Source organism: Pseudophryne corroboree, chromosome 3, assembly GCF_028390025.1.
Source record: "Pseudophryne corroboree isolate aPseCor3 chromosome 3, aPseCor3.hap2, whole genome shotgun sequence".
In the NCBI taxonomy this organism is placed as follows: domain Eukaryota; kingdom Metazoa; phylum Chordata; class Amphibia; order Anura; family Myobatrachidae; genus Pseudophryne; species Pseudophryne corroboree.
In genome coordinates, this window is record NC_086446.1 from 82,053,684 (window position 1) to 82,066,948 (window position 13,265).

Below are 13,265 nucleotides of genomic sequence, written 5' to 3' on the forward strand. Positions count from 1 at the left end.
CCTGAGTTCTTGACTGTACCTTGGCTATCTTGTCCTGAGGTAAAAATATTTTCTGCAGACTTGAATCCAGTACAGCCCCCAAGTGAGTCGTACGTTGTGACGGAACTAGAGACGATTTGCCCAATTTATAAGCCATCCGTGCCTCTGCAGACATTTTATTGTCTGTTGGAGATGGTCCAGGAGCATTTCCTGTGATTGTGCTAGAATTAACAGGTCGTCGAGGTATGGAAAAATTCTTATCCCCTGCTTGCGGAGATAATCTGCCATAACCGCCATAATCTTGGTAAATACTTTGGGCGCTGTGGCTAACCCAAAAGGTAATGCCTGGAACTGAAAATGCTGCTGGAGGATAGCGAACCTGAGATAGCACTGATGGGACAGTGCTATCGGAACATGTAGGTAGGCATCCTGAATATCCATGGGTACCATATAATCCCCTGGTTCCATGGCCAAAACTATGGAGCGTAACGTCTCCATGTGAAACCGAGGTACCCAAATGTATTTGTTCAGCATTTTGAGATTGAGAATTGGCCAGAATGACCCATTTGGCTTCTGAACCAAAAACAGGTTGGAGTAAAACCCCTGTCTCCGTTGTGCAGGGGGTACTGGAATAAGTACTCCTGACTGAAGCAATTTCTGAACTGCTACTTGCAAAGCCCTGGCCTTCATTTCTACCCGAGATGGGCTGGTGCAGAAGAACCTTCGAGGAGGATGCTTCTTGAAGGGAAAAACATACCCCAGAGATACTACTTCTTGCACCCAGACATCTGTTGTAGACTGCTGCCAGATCTGTGCAAATTGAAGAAGTCGGCCCCCTACCATGGGGTCCCTCAGGAGGAGGCCCGCACCATCAAACTGATGGCTTATTCTCTGGTTTTGAGGCTGGCGTTCTGGTAGCCCATTGCTTTTTCGCCTTACCAAATTTATTATATTGGGGCTGCTTACGATCACTTTTTCCTTTTGCTTTTCCTTATGACCCCAAGGGCCGAAAAGTAGGACCCTACATTTGGGGTTATATGTGGAAGGAAATGTTACCTTTTTGGAGTCTGCTTCTGACTCCAGAATATCTGTCAATTCTTTACCAAACAGAATGCTTCCAGTAAAAGGCAAAGATTCCAGAACCTTCTTAGATTCTGAATCAGCTTTCCATGTACGTAACCAAAGTGCTCTGCGAGCAGCTATTGTTGAAGCCGATACCCTGGAAGCGATAGTGCCCATATCTATTGCTGCGTCTTCCAAGAATATTGCAGCCTGCTTTATGTGAGCTATATAGGATTCTTGCTCCATTGTAGGTGCTGAAAGACCGTCTTCCATTCAGCTTGGATGGCAAAAGCAGTTGCTGCCTGGATAGAGGATCCAGGCAGCAACTGCTTTTGCCATCCAAGCTGAATGGCTTCAGCTTGGATGGCAAAAGCAGTTGCTGCCTGGATAGAGGCTGGCCTTATGACTGCCCCAGACAGAGCAAATATGGTTTTCAGAAAACCATCCACTCTCCTATCCATGACGTCATCCAATGATGTTGATGGCAAAGGCAATATAGATTTTCGCACTAATCGAATGACATGCGTTTCTCTTCTTTGGAGGCCATTTCCCATTTTAAACAGTCCCCAGCTGGAAAAGGATAATTGGAATCGCAGTTTTGGGGAATTCTATATTTTTTATTGGGTGTAACCCAAGCCTCTTCCATGATTTCCGTTAGCTGGTCTGACCCTGGAAACTCAGTCTTACCTGCTTTGGGCCTTTTAAATACAGGTGCCTTGGTTTTTAACACAGGCTCTGCTGAATCCTCTAAGGATAGAATGGCCTTTATTGCTCTAATTAGCTCAGCTATATCCACTGTGCTGAGAACTTCTACTTGTTCCTCGTATGCCAAAGTAGAGTATATAGAGCTTTCATTGTCCGATGAATCATCCTGTGTAGCCTGTGAAGTTGACCGTTTACTTACACTAGGTTTATCAGCTTGTCTCTTTGGAGAAGCTGGTGAGGGAAAAGATACACCGTAAGTAGAGAGCTGCATGTATGGGCTATTAGTGTACCCCATTCCTCCTAGTGAAGCTGTAGAAATCACCTGTTCAGCTATACTGGACAAGGTCTGTGCAAACATCGCCCAAGGTGGTTCTATCTGTACCTGACGTTGAACAGGGATCTGCCCTGTAATCTGCTGAAACGCAAAAAAATTTGCACATAAACCATCCTGTACCAGATCCTGAGAGCATAATACAGTTTTGGAAGACAAACATGATATCAGTGTTGGTGTTGCTGTGAGTGTACCCTCGTCACCTTTGCCGCTCTTAGACATGATAAATAATCAGCACTTTCACAGTGTACTACACAATTTGTGACTGTAATCACTTTAACTTTCTAAAGTGGTATCAATCTGACCCTACCCATGCACCAGCATTGAGGACCAGAAGAAACAACTAACAAACATATATTAAAGTCAGCAATCACACTAGCAGTCAATCACATGTTACATATTAGTCATATGAGCATATAATCAACACATTTGAAAGTATGTAGGAGTACATATGACTGAATTCTGTTTTATACAGATCTTAAAGTATTCAGACGCAATGCAAAGAAAACCACAGTAATGTACACAGACTCGTATGCAAAAGGCACTAAAATTTATCTATTCATACTGACAAAGGTAGATAGAAATTTAGTGCTGTATAACTCGTACTCAGTAGAGTGGGATACAGGGATACTCACCTCACTTCCAAGATCGATCAATACGTTAACGAATGCTGAGTGGATTCAGACGTTACTAGACCCCTCGCGGTAGCGTCTGAGACGGAAGTGAGGCAACAGTTTATGGCGGGAGACTCGTGGAAATTGGTAATGAACTGGGGGGAGTGGCGACCAGGAGAGCGTCTAATTCCCCACCGCTGACATCAACCCTAGGAATCGCAGCCTCATACTAATCCTGGTGCCTTATGATCCCTAAGGCCTAGCGCTGGAGCACCCGTGGTGGCGGCGCGTCAACTACTGTTTGGTAGTCTCCTCCCAATACAGTGCGACTGTGTCCGAATTCCCCGACTACGTGGAACCGATGCCTTACCTTCTCCCCGTGCTCCAGCCACAGCCTGGTAACATCTGCTGGACCTGGTAGTATATCCGACACAGACGCCCGTCGAGACAGTACTGTACACATGGGTAAGCGTTGTTGCGACTCTTTCCAATATGCGTATAAGACGCTGTTAGGAAAGATCGCTCAAAAACATAGTAAGACTATAAAAATAAAATAAGAAAGCTTAGGGCTGCCAAGAACAGCAGCCCTCTGACCATGGTCCGGCTCCTGCTGCAAACAAAAAACTGATTTCCCTGAGCCAGTGGGCGGGGATATATATGGACGAGCCCGTTGCATCCTAGGAGGACTGAAAGCTTGTGATCGTTTGGTGCCAATCCACTGTCGCTCCATCATATCCCATTGTTATCCTGTGGATAACCTGTGGACCCTGCCGGAGAAAGACCCCTTAGTGCGTCATCTTAACATGCAAACATTTTTATGAAAACTTATACAAAGAATCCTGACCTTCACTATCTTGCAAAGGCAGATTATTGCTGAAATAGAAACAACAAATGTATTCCTTGTGGTTTTTTAGAACAATAAAGAAACACGTGCTTTTAACTCACTAACTTGAAATTTCAATTAAAAAAACCTTGTGCTCATTGTAGTTACAGTCTGTTAGAGTTTATTAAATTGTTACATTTTATTAGACATGAAAGAGGAAAAAGGACTGATGGTATTTTCTGACACTTTAAAGTCTCCTGAAAAGAGCAAGCTATAAACTCCCCACCCTCACATACAAGGCCATCTCTGATTCCACTGCACCATACATCGCCAACCTCATCTACCTACATGCTCCCACCCACCCACTCTGCTCGGCCGATGACCATCGCCTCTCCTCTGCCCTGGTCACTACATCACATGCGCTAATCCAAGATTTTGCCCGTGCTGCACCCCTTCACTGGAACAAGCTCCCTTGCTCTATCAGACTCTCCCAGACCTTGCAAAGCTTCAAACGGGCACCGAAAACTCACCTGTTCATCAAAGCCCTTCCGCATAATCCAGTCTTGAGGCCGCTCTCCCATCCTCATGCCTTGGCTATCTCCGCCTTGCATCATTCCTGCCACCAAACCACCTTCCGCTTGCTTGTACCTCATATCACCGGTCTGTCTCCCTCTTCCCCTATATTGTAAGCTTCTTGGAGCAGGGCCCTCTTCCCTCCTGTACTCACATCTCTCTTCTCTTGCACCTCAATTACAGCTTTCTCCTACTCAGTGACTGTCTATACCCGCATCTCATCCTGCTTGCGACTACTCATCTCTTATAATGGCTGAACCCCCCCGTAGTATGACGATTACTCCTTTGCTTCCCGACATCTCAGCTGTGTTGTGTGCTGAGAACTGTGGTGATAATTGTTACCTGTGCTCTGTTTCAGTTTTCTGTTATGTTAAGTTCTGTTTACCCTGTGTTGTTCTAATGTGTGTTTTATGTACGGCGCTGCGAAACACTTGTAGCACATTATAAATAAATTGTAATACTAATCACCTAATTGTGATCTTCATGATGAAACCTGACCAGGGCCAGACTAACATTGGGGCAGCTGGAACTACAGCCCCAGGCCTCTACAGAGAACCCAGATTCTATGGGTTAACGCGTGTTTACGCTGTAATTTATTGGGCAAGAAAAAGAGTCTTCAACTGAATAGCACTGGGCCTTAAAGCCCAAGGCTGCCACCCTTTACTGGGGCTAAATGAATTCCCCCCTTTGGTGGTCTTTGATCCACCCTGAAATTGACGATCATAAGCCACAGAAATTGAGCTAAGAAAAAAAGACGAAGGAGAGGGCGAAGTGACCGTTATCACGCCCAGTAAGACGAGCATTGCGGACACTTGCAACTCCATCTGCAGGTAACAAGGGGAGACCAGCGCACCTAAGGAAACTGGTAAGTGTTGAACACCGGGTGGATGCCGCTGAAGTGTGACACTACCATATATCTTATTGACTTTTAGGAGTATTCCTCAGACACTTTCTGAATGACTGTATGTACATACAATGAGGATTTACCAGCTGTAGACCATCCTCCCGATTAACATCTATAGGGGGGGGAGAGCATAAATTCCAGGATTAGCCAGTTTATGCTTAAAGGGGTTCCTAACAAATCTCCTGAAACCATACCATACAGTAAGTGGGGTCCCCCCAAAAAGTGTGTGTGGGGGGGAAACTGGATGGTATACAGAAGGGTAGTCCTTTTTGGAATCAACCTAAGAGAACATTGTCACTCCTACTGTTATTTTTTTTTTTTTTTAAATAAAAGATCAAACATATCACGATTTGTGTTATCAGTCATGCACTGTAGCTCCCAATAAACCCAACTGCAAACATTCACCCACCCTTTACCTGCCTCCATCTGCTTCCCATCTTCTACACCCGCCCCGCCTTTCTCCCGTTTCCACCCATCTTTCCATTTCCTTATTTTCCTTTGTCTATACGCTATTCACTATTCTACATGCTCCTACCTTACTATTCCCTCAGAGCTGCGCTGACTCTTTACTTTGAAAACAAATTATACCTTGGGGAATTTGGACAACCCCAGATACAGCTACGACAATTCCCACACACTGCCCACTGTGAGGCAGAGCGCAGTACCATCCCTGTATACTACAGTGTGGGGAGGAGACTGGTCAGATCTCTGGGCTGGTAACACACAGTGACATGATGTGAGGGGGAGAGCAGGAGTATAATAGAGGCTGATGTCTCCTGATGTATGAGATACACCAGAGAGTGCGGGGAGGAGACTGGTCAGATCTCTGGGCTGGTAACTCACAGTGACAATGTATCTTCCCCAACTGGGAAAAGACATTGTCCTCATTAATCTGTACTGACAGATGAGGGTGTAGAATTATGTTAGGTACACACCATCCAATAATTGTACCAATTTCGCCATAATCACTATCGTTTCGGCAAAAAGTTGTGAAAATCTTGCCCACAACACACAACTGTTTCCTAATCAGCTTGATCGGTCAGGAGCGTCAATAACGGCCACAATCTTCCGATATCCTGCAGAGTGTGAGTGTTCTCAATCATCTGACCATATGTCCCATGTTTTTCCATGACTACGTCATCCTCATTGTGGACACATACAAATTTAGTGTGGTGTGGCAAGAAATTGGTTACTTGAAAATAAAAATCGGTCAATGTGTAGCTCAGCTACAGAAGACTTTAATTTGGTGAAAAAAAAGTTACCCTGATGACTAAAAAATAAATCTGACAGTGTGTATCTAGATTCAGAAATTGCGGTAGTTTCTGAACAAAGAAAATATGTGACTCTTCTCTGTAACATGTGATTATTACTCACCTGTGCCGATATCTGTAGGGATTTCCTCCTCTTTACACTGATGATCACCTCTCTCATACGTCTCTTCTTCCTTCATATTTTCTACCTTGATATCAGTTAGGTCATCACCCTAATTAAAACATAAAAAATTATAAAACATCAATTTAATAATGGCTGAAATCACTGAGATTAAACAGTAGAATGATAAAGTGAAAAAATAACTTTGGTCATTTATTAAGACCTCATATCTCATCTACTGTACCTGATCCTCCTGTGGGGTCCTATGATTCTCCTCTGTACACTCCTGGGAATAAAAAGAACGGGGACATCTTTCCGGGGTATCTCTGTTACTGGGTCCTTCTGTAGGAGACACACAGAGACTGAATACATTGTATATACAGTATGTGAATATCAGACAGCGGACCAGATGCATCATCGCTTGGAAAGTGATAAAAAGGTGATTTTTGTTACTTACCGTAAAATCTCTTTCTCTGATTCCATCTGGGGGACGCTGCGCCATTACTTGTGGGTTAGAGGTGTGTGGTTGTGGAGTTTGGCACAGAACTAATAAAACCTGACTCCTCCCCCCTCTAACCCCTCCCATCTCCTTCCTGCCTAGCCAGTACCTCAGTTAACGTTTAGCCAAGCCAAAGGAGATAGATCAAAGAAAATTAACTGGTTAAACCAGACAAACATCTGGGAGGGATCGCAGCGTCCCCCAGATGGAATCAGAGAAAGAGATTTTACGGTAAGTAACAAAAATCACCTTTTCTCTTTCATCCATCTGGGGGACGCTGCGCCATTACTTGTGGGATTTCCCAAAGCAAGCTAATAAGAGGAGGGAGACGGGGACGGCATAGCCGTCTTTAATATACGACGCCCAACAGCGGCAGTCTCCAAACCAAAAGTATGAAAACGGTGAAAGTATGTGTGAAAGTATGAACTGACGACCAGGTTGCCGCCCTGCACAGTTGCTCAACAGATGCACCACCGCGAACAGTTCCAAGAGGCTCCAACAGCTCTAGTGGAATGAGCCCTAATTGAGTCAGGAACCGAAACATTAGCAGACACGTAAGCCTGTCTTATGGCCGAAGTTATCCAACGGGCCACAGTATTTTTGGAGGCCGGCCAACCTCGTTTCGGAGCATCAATCAAAATCAGCAAGTTATCCGTACGCCGGAATGACTCGGTGCGAGACAAATAGACACGTAAAGCTCGAACCACATCCAGGAGAGCTAAATGAGAGTCCTCCCCAGGAGAAGATGTCGGAGTAAAGGCCGGAAGGACAAGGTCCTGATTTAAATGGAATTTTGAAACAACCTTTGGAAGGAAAGAAGGCTTAGTCCGTAGAACCACCCGGTTCTCATGAAACACTAACAAGGGGGGTCTGCAAGAAAGAGCCGCCAACTCAGATACTCGTCTAGCTGAGGCAATAGCCAACAGAAAAACAACTTTCTGTGTCAGATAACGGAGTTCAACCGATTCTAAAGGTTCAAATGGAGAGGTCTGAAGAGTCGTAAGGACCAAGTTTAAATCCCAGGGAGGAACCGGAGGGACAAAAAGGTGGTTGAATCCGAAGTACTCCCTGCAGGAATGTTTGAACCTCTGGAATATTTGCTAGTTTCTTCTGAAAAAGAACCGATAAAGCTGAAACCTGACCTTTTAGTGAAGAAAGCTTTAGGCCCTTGTCGAGACCCTCCTGAAGGAAAGAGAGTAGGCGAGGTAGCCTAAACAAATGCGGAGTTAGTCTCCGTTTTTCGCACCATGCAATGTAAATACGCCATATCCTATGGTAAATGCCAGAGGTCACCGGTTTCCTAGCTCGAATCATCATCTGAACAACCGATCGAGAAAGACCTTTTGCCTTCAAAATCTTGGATTCAAGAGCCAAGCCGTCAAAGCCATCCGATGTAAATCTGGGTGGCGACAAGGTCCTTGAATAAGAAGATCTGGTCGCAGAGGTAGGCGAAAGGAGTCTCCGACGACCATACTGCGCAGTAGAGTGTACCACTGTCGACGCGGCCAATCTGGAGCCACTAGAATCACTGCGAGACCCTCTCGCCGAATGCGTTGAAGTAGACGCGGGATCAGTGGAATTGGCGGAAACACATATCCCAGTTGAAACTGCCATGGAGCAGTTAGAGCATCGATCAGGAATGCCTGTGGATCCTGAGTCCTTGCGCCGTAGTGAGGAAGTTCTGCGTTGAGGCGAGACGCCATCAGGTCTGTCTGGCATTCCCCATCGGTCCACTAGAGAGAGGAACACCTCCTGATGAAGTTCCCATTCTCCCGGATGAATCGTGTGATGACTCAAAAAGTCTGCTTCCCTCCTGGAATGTGGATCGCGGAGATCACCGGAACCCAACGTTCCGCCCACGCGAGGATCTGAGCGACTTCTCTCATTGCGGACCAGCTGCGAGTTCCTCCCTGTTTGTTGATGTAAGCCACTGCGGTGGCATTGTCGGACTGCACACGAACTGGTTGACCCTGTACCATGGTTTGAATGTGAAGGAGTGCATACCGAATCGCCCTTAGTTCCAGAATGTTGATTTGCAATTTTGACTCCTGATTGCTCCTGATCACTGGAAGTGATGAGTCTGGAACACTGACCCCCAACCACTGAGGTTTGCATCCGTGGTGACCATCATCCAAGACCAGATCGTGAAAGGTGTACCCTTTTTCAAATTCCGACTGTGAAGCCACCATTGAAGAGACTGACGAGTCTTTACCGACAAGCGGATCAACTGTAATTCGAGACGCGGTTCCGTCCGAGTCCAACAGTTGAGAATCTGAGTCTGGAGAGGTCGGGCATGAAATCTGGCATATGGAACTGCCTCGAAAGAGGATACCATCTTGCCCAACACCTGCATACATCTGAGGACCGACACTACTGGTAAGTGTAACAGGGTTCGGATTCTGGACTGTAGTCCCTGAATCTTGTCCGCCGGAAGAAACACCTTCTGGCTGTTGGTGTCGAATAGAAGTCCTAGAAAAATCATTTTCTGAGAAGGAAGTAGAGATGACTTTTGGAAAGTTGATTATCCACCCGAACGACTGTAGCGTCTCCATCGTGAGATGCAGGTTCTGAGTGAGAATCTCCGCTGATGGTGCCTTGACCAACAGGTCGTCCAAATATGGAGTGATGTTGACCCCTTGACAACGGAGAACTGCGACTACATGACCTATGACCTTTGTAAAAACCCGGGGAGCCGTAGAGAGACCAAAGGGAAGAGCCTGAAACTGAAAGTGCTCCGGGCCCACTGCAAATCTCAGTAGAGATTGATGTCCTACCCAAATCGGGACATGTAAGTAAGCGTCTTTTATGTTCTTGAATTTTTGGGTTGAGGGATACGGGTTGAGAGCCTTCAGATTCAGAATGGTTTGAAACGAACCATCCGGCTTGTCTACGAGAAAAAGACCTGAGTAAAAACCCCGACCCCTCTGATGAGAGGGAACCGGAATGATTACTCCATTTTGTAAGAGGGTTGTTATTGCCTGAAGGAGAGCTTGACGTCTGGAGGGATCGTCTGGGAGAGGTGTTATAAATAGTCGGGTTGGGACTGTTTCTTCGAAATCCAACATATATCCTCTGGATATGACTCCCATTATCCACCGATCCGGTTTCGATAGGAGCCACACATCCTTGAACTGAAGTAACCGGGCCCCAACCTTCTTTGATCCCTCCAGGAGACCTGAGGCGTCATGGCTCAGGTTTGTCGGCAGGCTTACTGGCCGGCCTGCGAATAGCCTGGGATCCTCTTCCTCTGAAAGACCCCCGTCTTGGAAATCTGTAGGAAGCACGAAAGGATTGGAAACTACCTCTGCCCTGTGTACGAAAGGACCGAAACCTTGTAGGTTTTGGTTTGTGAGGTGCAGATGGAAGGAAAGGACTCTTTCCTCCAGTAGTGTCTGAAATAATCTTCTTTAACTCTGATCCAAAAAGAAACTCACCTTCAAAAGGCACTGCCGTCAAGGTTTGCTTTGAGTCAGAATCAGCATTCCAAACTCTAAGCCACAAGGAGCGTCTTGCGGATACTGTCAAGGCTGAAACCCGAGACTGTAGCGCAACCGAATCCAACCAGGCCTCACCCACATAAGTGAGGGCCTCCGAAATCTGCTCTGCTAATTGGATGGCTTCTGACGGATCGTCCGACTGCATTCCCGATACCACCTGTGCAAGCCATTCATCCACGGCCTTAAGTACCCAGGCACTCGCCAGTACTGGACGGAGGGAAACACCTGATAAAGAAAACATAGATTTTAGTAATGCTTCTATCTTCCTATCGGTAGTGTCTTTTAAGGTCACAGACTGTACCGACGGAATCACCGTAGCTTTTGCCAGATGTGAAATAGGAGCGTCTACCTTTGGGGCCGTCTCCCAAAATTTTGTATCTTCCTCCGTAAAGGGATATAGAAACTTTAACTTTTTAGGCGCCTGAAAACGAGAATCCGGCTTAAGCCAGGGTTCTTTTAAAATATCTGCAAAGTGAGAATAAGAAGGGAAGGCAGTAACCTGTCTCTTCTGTCGTTTGAAAAAGGGGGAAGGAGTCTCCTCCACCGCCGCGTCCTGAATATTAAGAGTCTGACGAATGGCTTCTATTAGCAATCTAACTTCCCAAGCCGAAACTTCATCCCATTCAGGATCTACCTCCCCCTCCTCCAAAGGAGATGACAGAGTGTCCGCCTCCTTACCTGGAAACGCTATAGCTGGTAACGGCTGCGATCGCTTAGTAGCAGTCGAACTGCTGGCCGCATTTACAAACTTATTTAAGGACTGAGTTAAATCAGTGATACTCCTGCCCATATTCTGGGCCCACAAGGGCTCCACCTGAGTCCGAGCAGATTCAGTCTCTCTAGACTGACGCCAATCTGAAATTGCACCAGAACATGCTGTACATAGGGTACCCGCGTCAGTACTACCTTTTTCTAGCTTTGAGCCACACTGAGTGCAGGAAAATTTAAACCACTGAGGCCGTTTTTCCCTTTGAAGGTTTGTCCGGTTTACTAGTCATTTTCTCTATTCTGAATGTACTAAAGAAAGTAGCATACAATTGTGACTAGTGACCTTTCAATAGGAAATTTATAGCTTGAAGAGATCTCTGGGACTGTAACCCAGTATGCTGGCTCTCTTTGCTAAGTAATAAACAGCCTTAGCCCATTAGCTTGATTGTAATCTCCCCCTATGAATAGCCCCTCTATACTTGCGGTTTTGTAAATAAAGTCTCCCCCTGAGAGGCTCTCCTGTACTGCACAGCGTCCCCCTCGGAAGATGGCGTCAGGCAAAGTGACGCGCGCGCGGGCAGAGCAGGGCGGGAAGCCGTCCCTGCACTCCTGTTACTACGCGATCAACCGGAAGTTCGGGCTGCCGCGCGTTGCTAAGAATAGCGACTTACGCGGCGGCTTCTCCGGGATCCCCGTCCGTCCCCACAGCCCCTCAGACACTACTGCGGGTGTAGGGATACAGGTCTCCGGCATAGCTCCCGCTGGTGGGCTTGCGCCGGGGGAGAGGGGGTCGGGAGAGGGGGTCGGGGGGTGAAATATTAATAATAAATAAATCAAATAAAAAAAAAATATATATATTAAATAAAATAATAATAATAAAATAATAATAAAAGCAGTTTGGGGACAGCCCAATACTGTCAGTGACAGATTGTGGCTGTCCAGTACCTTTTTGATCTGTCGCTTTAGTGAATAAAAAGGCCCCAGTGACCAAGGTATGGTGGCCCTTTCTGACAGCATCCTTGTTCCATTTATACCTGTCACCTGTAGACAGGGACTAGGTATAGAAAAATAAGAAAGGAAAAAAAAAAAAAAAAATCTAAGGAGAAAGAAAAACTGTGTCTGTACTCCACAGGCACAAAACTAAAACTGAGGTACTGGCTAGGCAGGAAGGAGATGGGAGGGGTTAGAGGGGGGAGGAGTCAGGTTTTATTAGTTCTGTGCCAAACTCCACAACCACACACCTCTAACCCACAAGTAATGGCGCAGCGTCCCCCAGATGGATGAAAGAGAAATGAAGAGTGAAAAAGTACCAGCCAATCAGCTCCTAACTGCCATTTTTCAAACAGAGCCTGTGACATGGTAATTAGGACCTGATTGGCTGGCAATTTTTCACTCTCCATTTTATCATTCTCCAACCGATGATGCATCTAGCCCAGCGTGTGTTCTAGGAGGCCTTTAACACAGCTCTCTACTTTACATTGAATCAAAGTCTTCCCTTACCCAGTGACATGAGGGGCAGGTGATTCTCCATCATCACGTTCTTGTACAGACCCTGTGGTCCTCTATATTCTCCCCCTCCTGCATAGAGAGATAGACAGTGACATCCTTACACCTTATAGGAACCTGAAACACAGTCATCACCCAGACACCTCCCCTGGTGTTACTGTATAATGTCCCATTCCCAGCAGTCACCTCTCTAGTCATCACCCAGACACCTCCCCTGGTGTTACTGTATAATGCCCCATTCCCAGCAGTCACCTCTCCAGTCTTCACCCAGACACCTCCCCTGGTGTTACTGTATAATGTCTCATTCCCAGCAGTCACCTCCCCAGTCATCACCCAGACACCTCCCCTGGTGTTACTGTATAATGTCCCATTCCCAGCAGTCACCTCTCCAGTCATCACCCAGACACCTCCCCTGGTGTTACTGTATAATGTCTCATTCCCAGCAGTCACCTCTCCAGTCATCACCCAGACACCTCCCCTGGTGTTACTGTATAATGCCCCATTCCCAGCAGTCACCTCTCCAGTCATCACCCAGACACCTCCCCCGGTGTTACTGTATAATGCCCCATTCCCAGCAGTCACCTCTCCAGTCATCACCCAGACACCTCCCCTGGTGTTACTATATAATGCCCCATTCCCAGCAGTCACCTCTCCAGTCATCACCCAGACACCTCCCCTGGTGTTACTGTATAA

At 46.4% G+C, this 13,265-nt stretch overlaps 1 protein-coding gene across 1 annotated transcript in view; it reads right to left on the minus strand.

Annotated features, from left to right (window-relative positions):
- Positions 1-13,265, minus strand: part of LOC135057184 (zinc finger protein 845-like) — a 369,289-nt gene that overhangs the window by 10,080 nt on the left and 345,944 nt on the right. Inside the window, exons 11-13 of the mRNA XM_063963082.1 lie at positions 12,567-12,644; positions 6,607-6,704; positions 6,366-6,474 (exon numbers count right to left, since the gene is read on the minus strand). Of these exons, the coding sequence (XP_063819152.1) occupies positions 6,366-6,474; positions 6,607-6,704; positions 12,567-12,644 (285 nt within the window). The remainder of the gene's footprint in view (positions 1-6,365; positions 6,475-6,606; positions 6,705-12,566; positions 12,645-13,265) is intronic.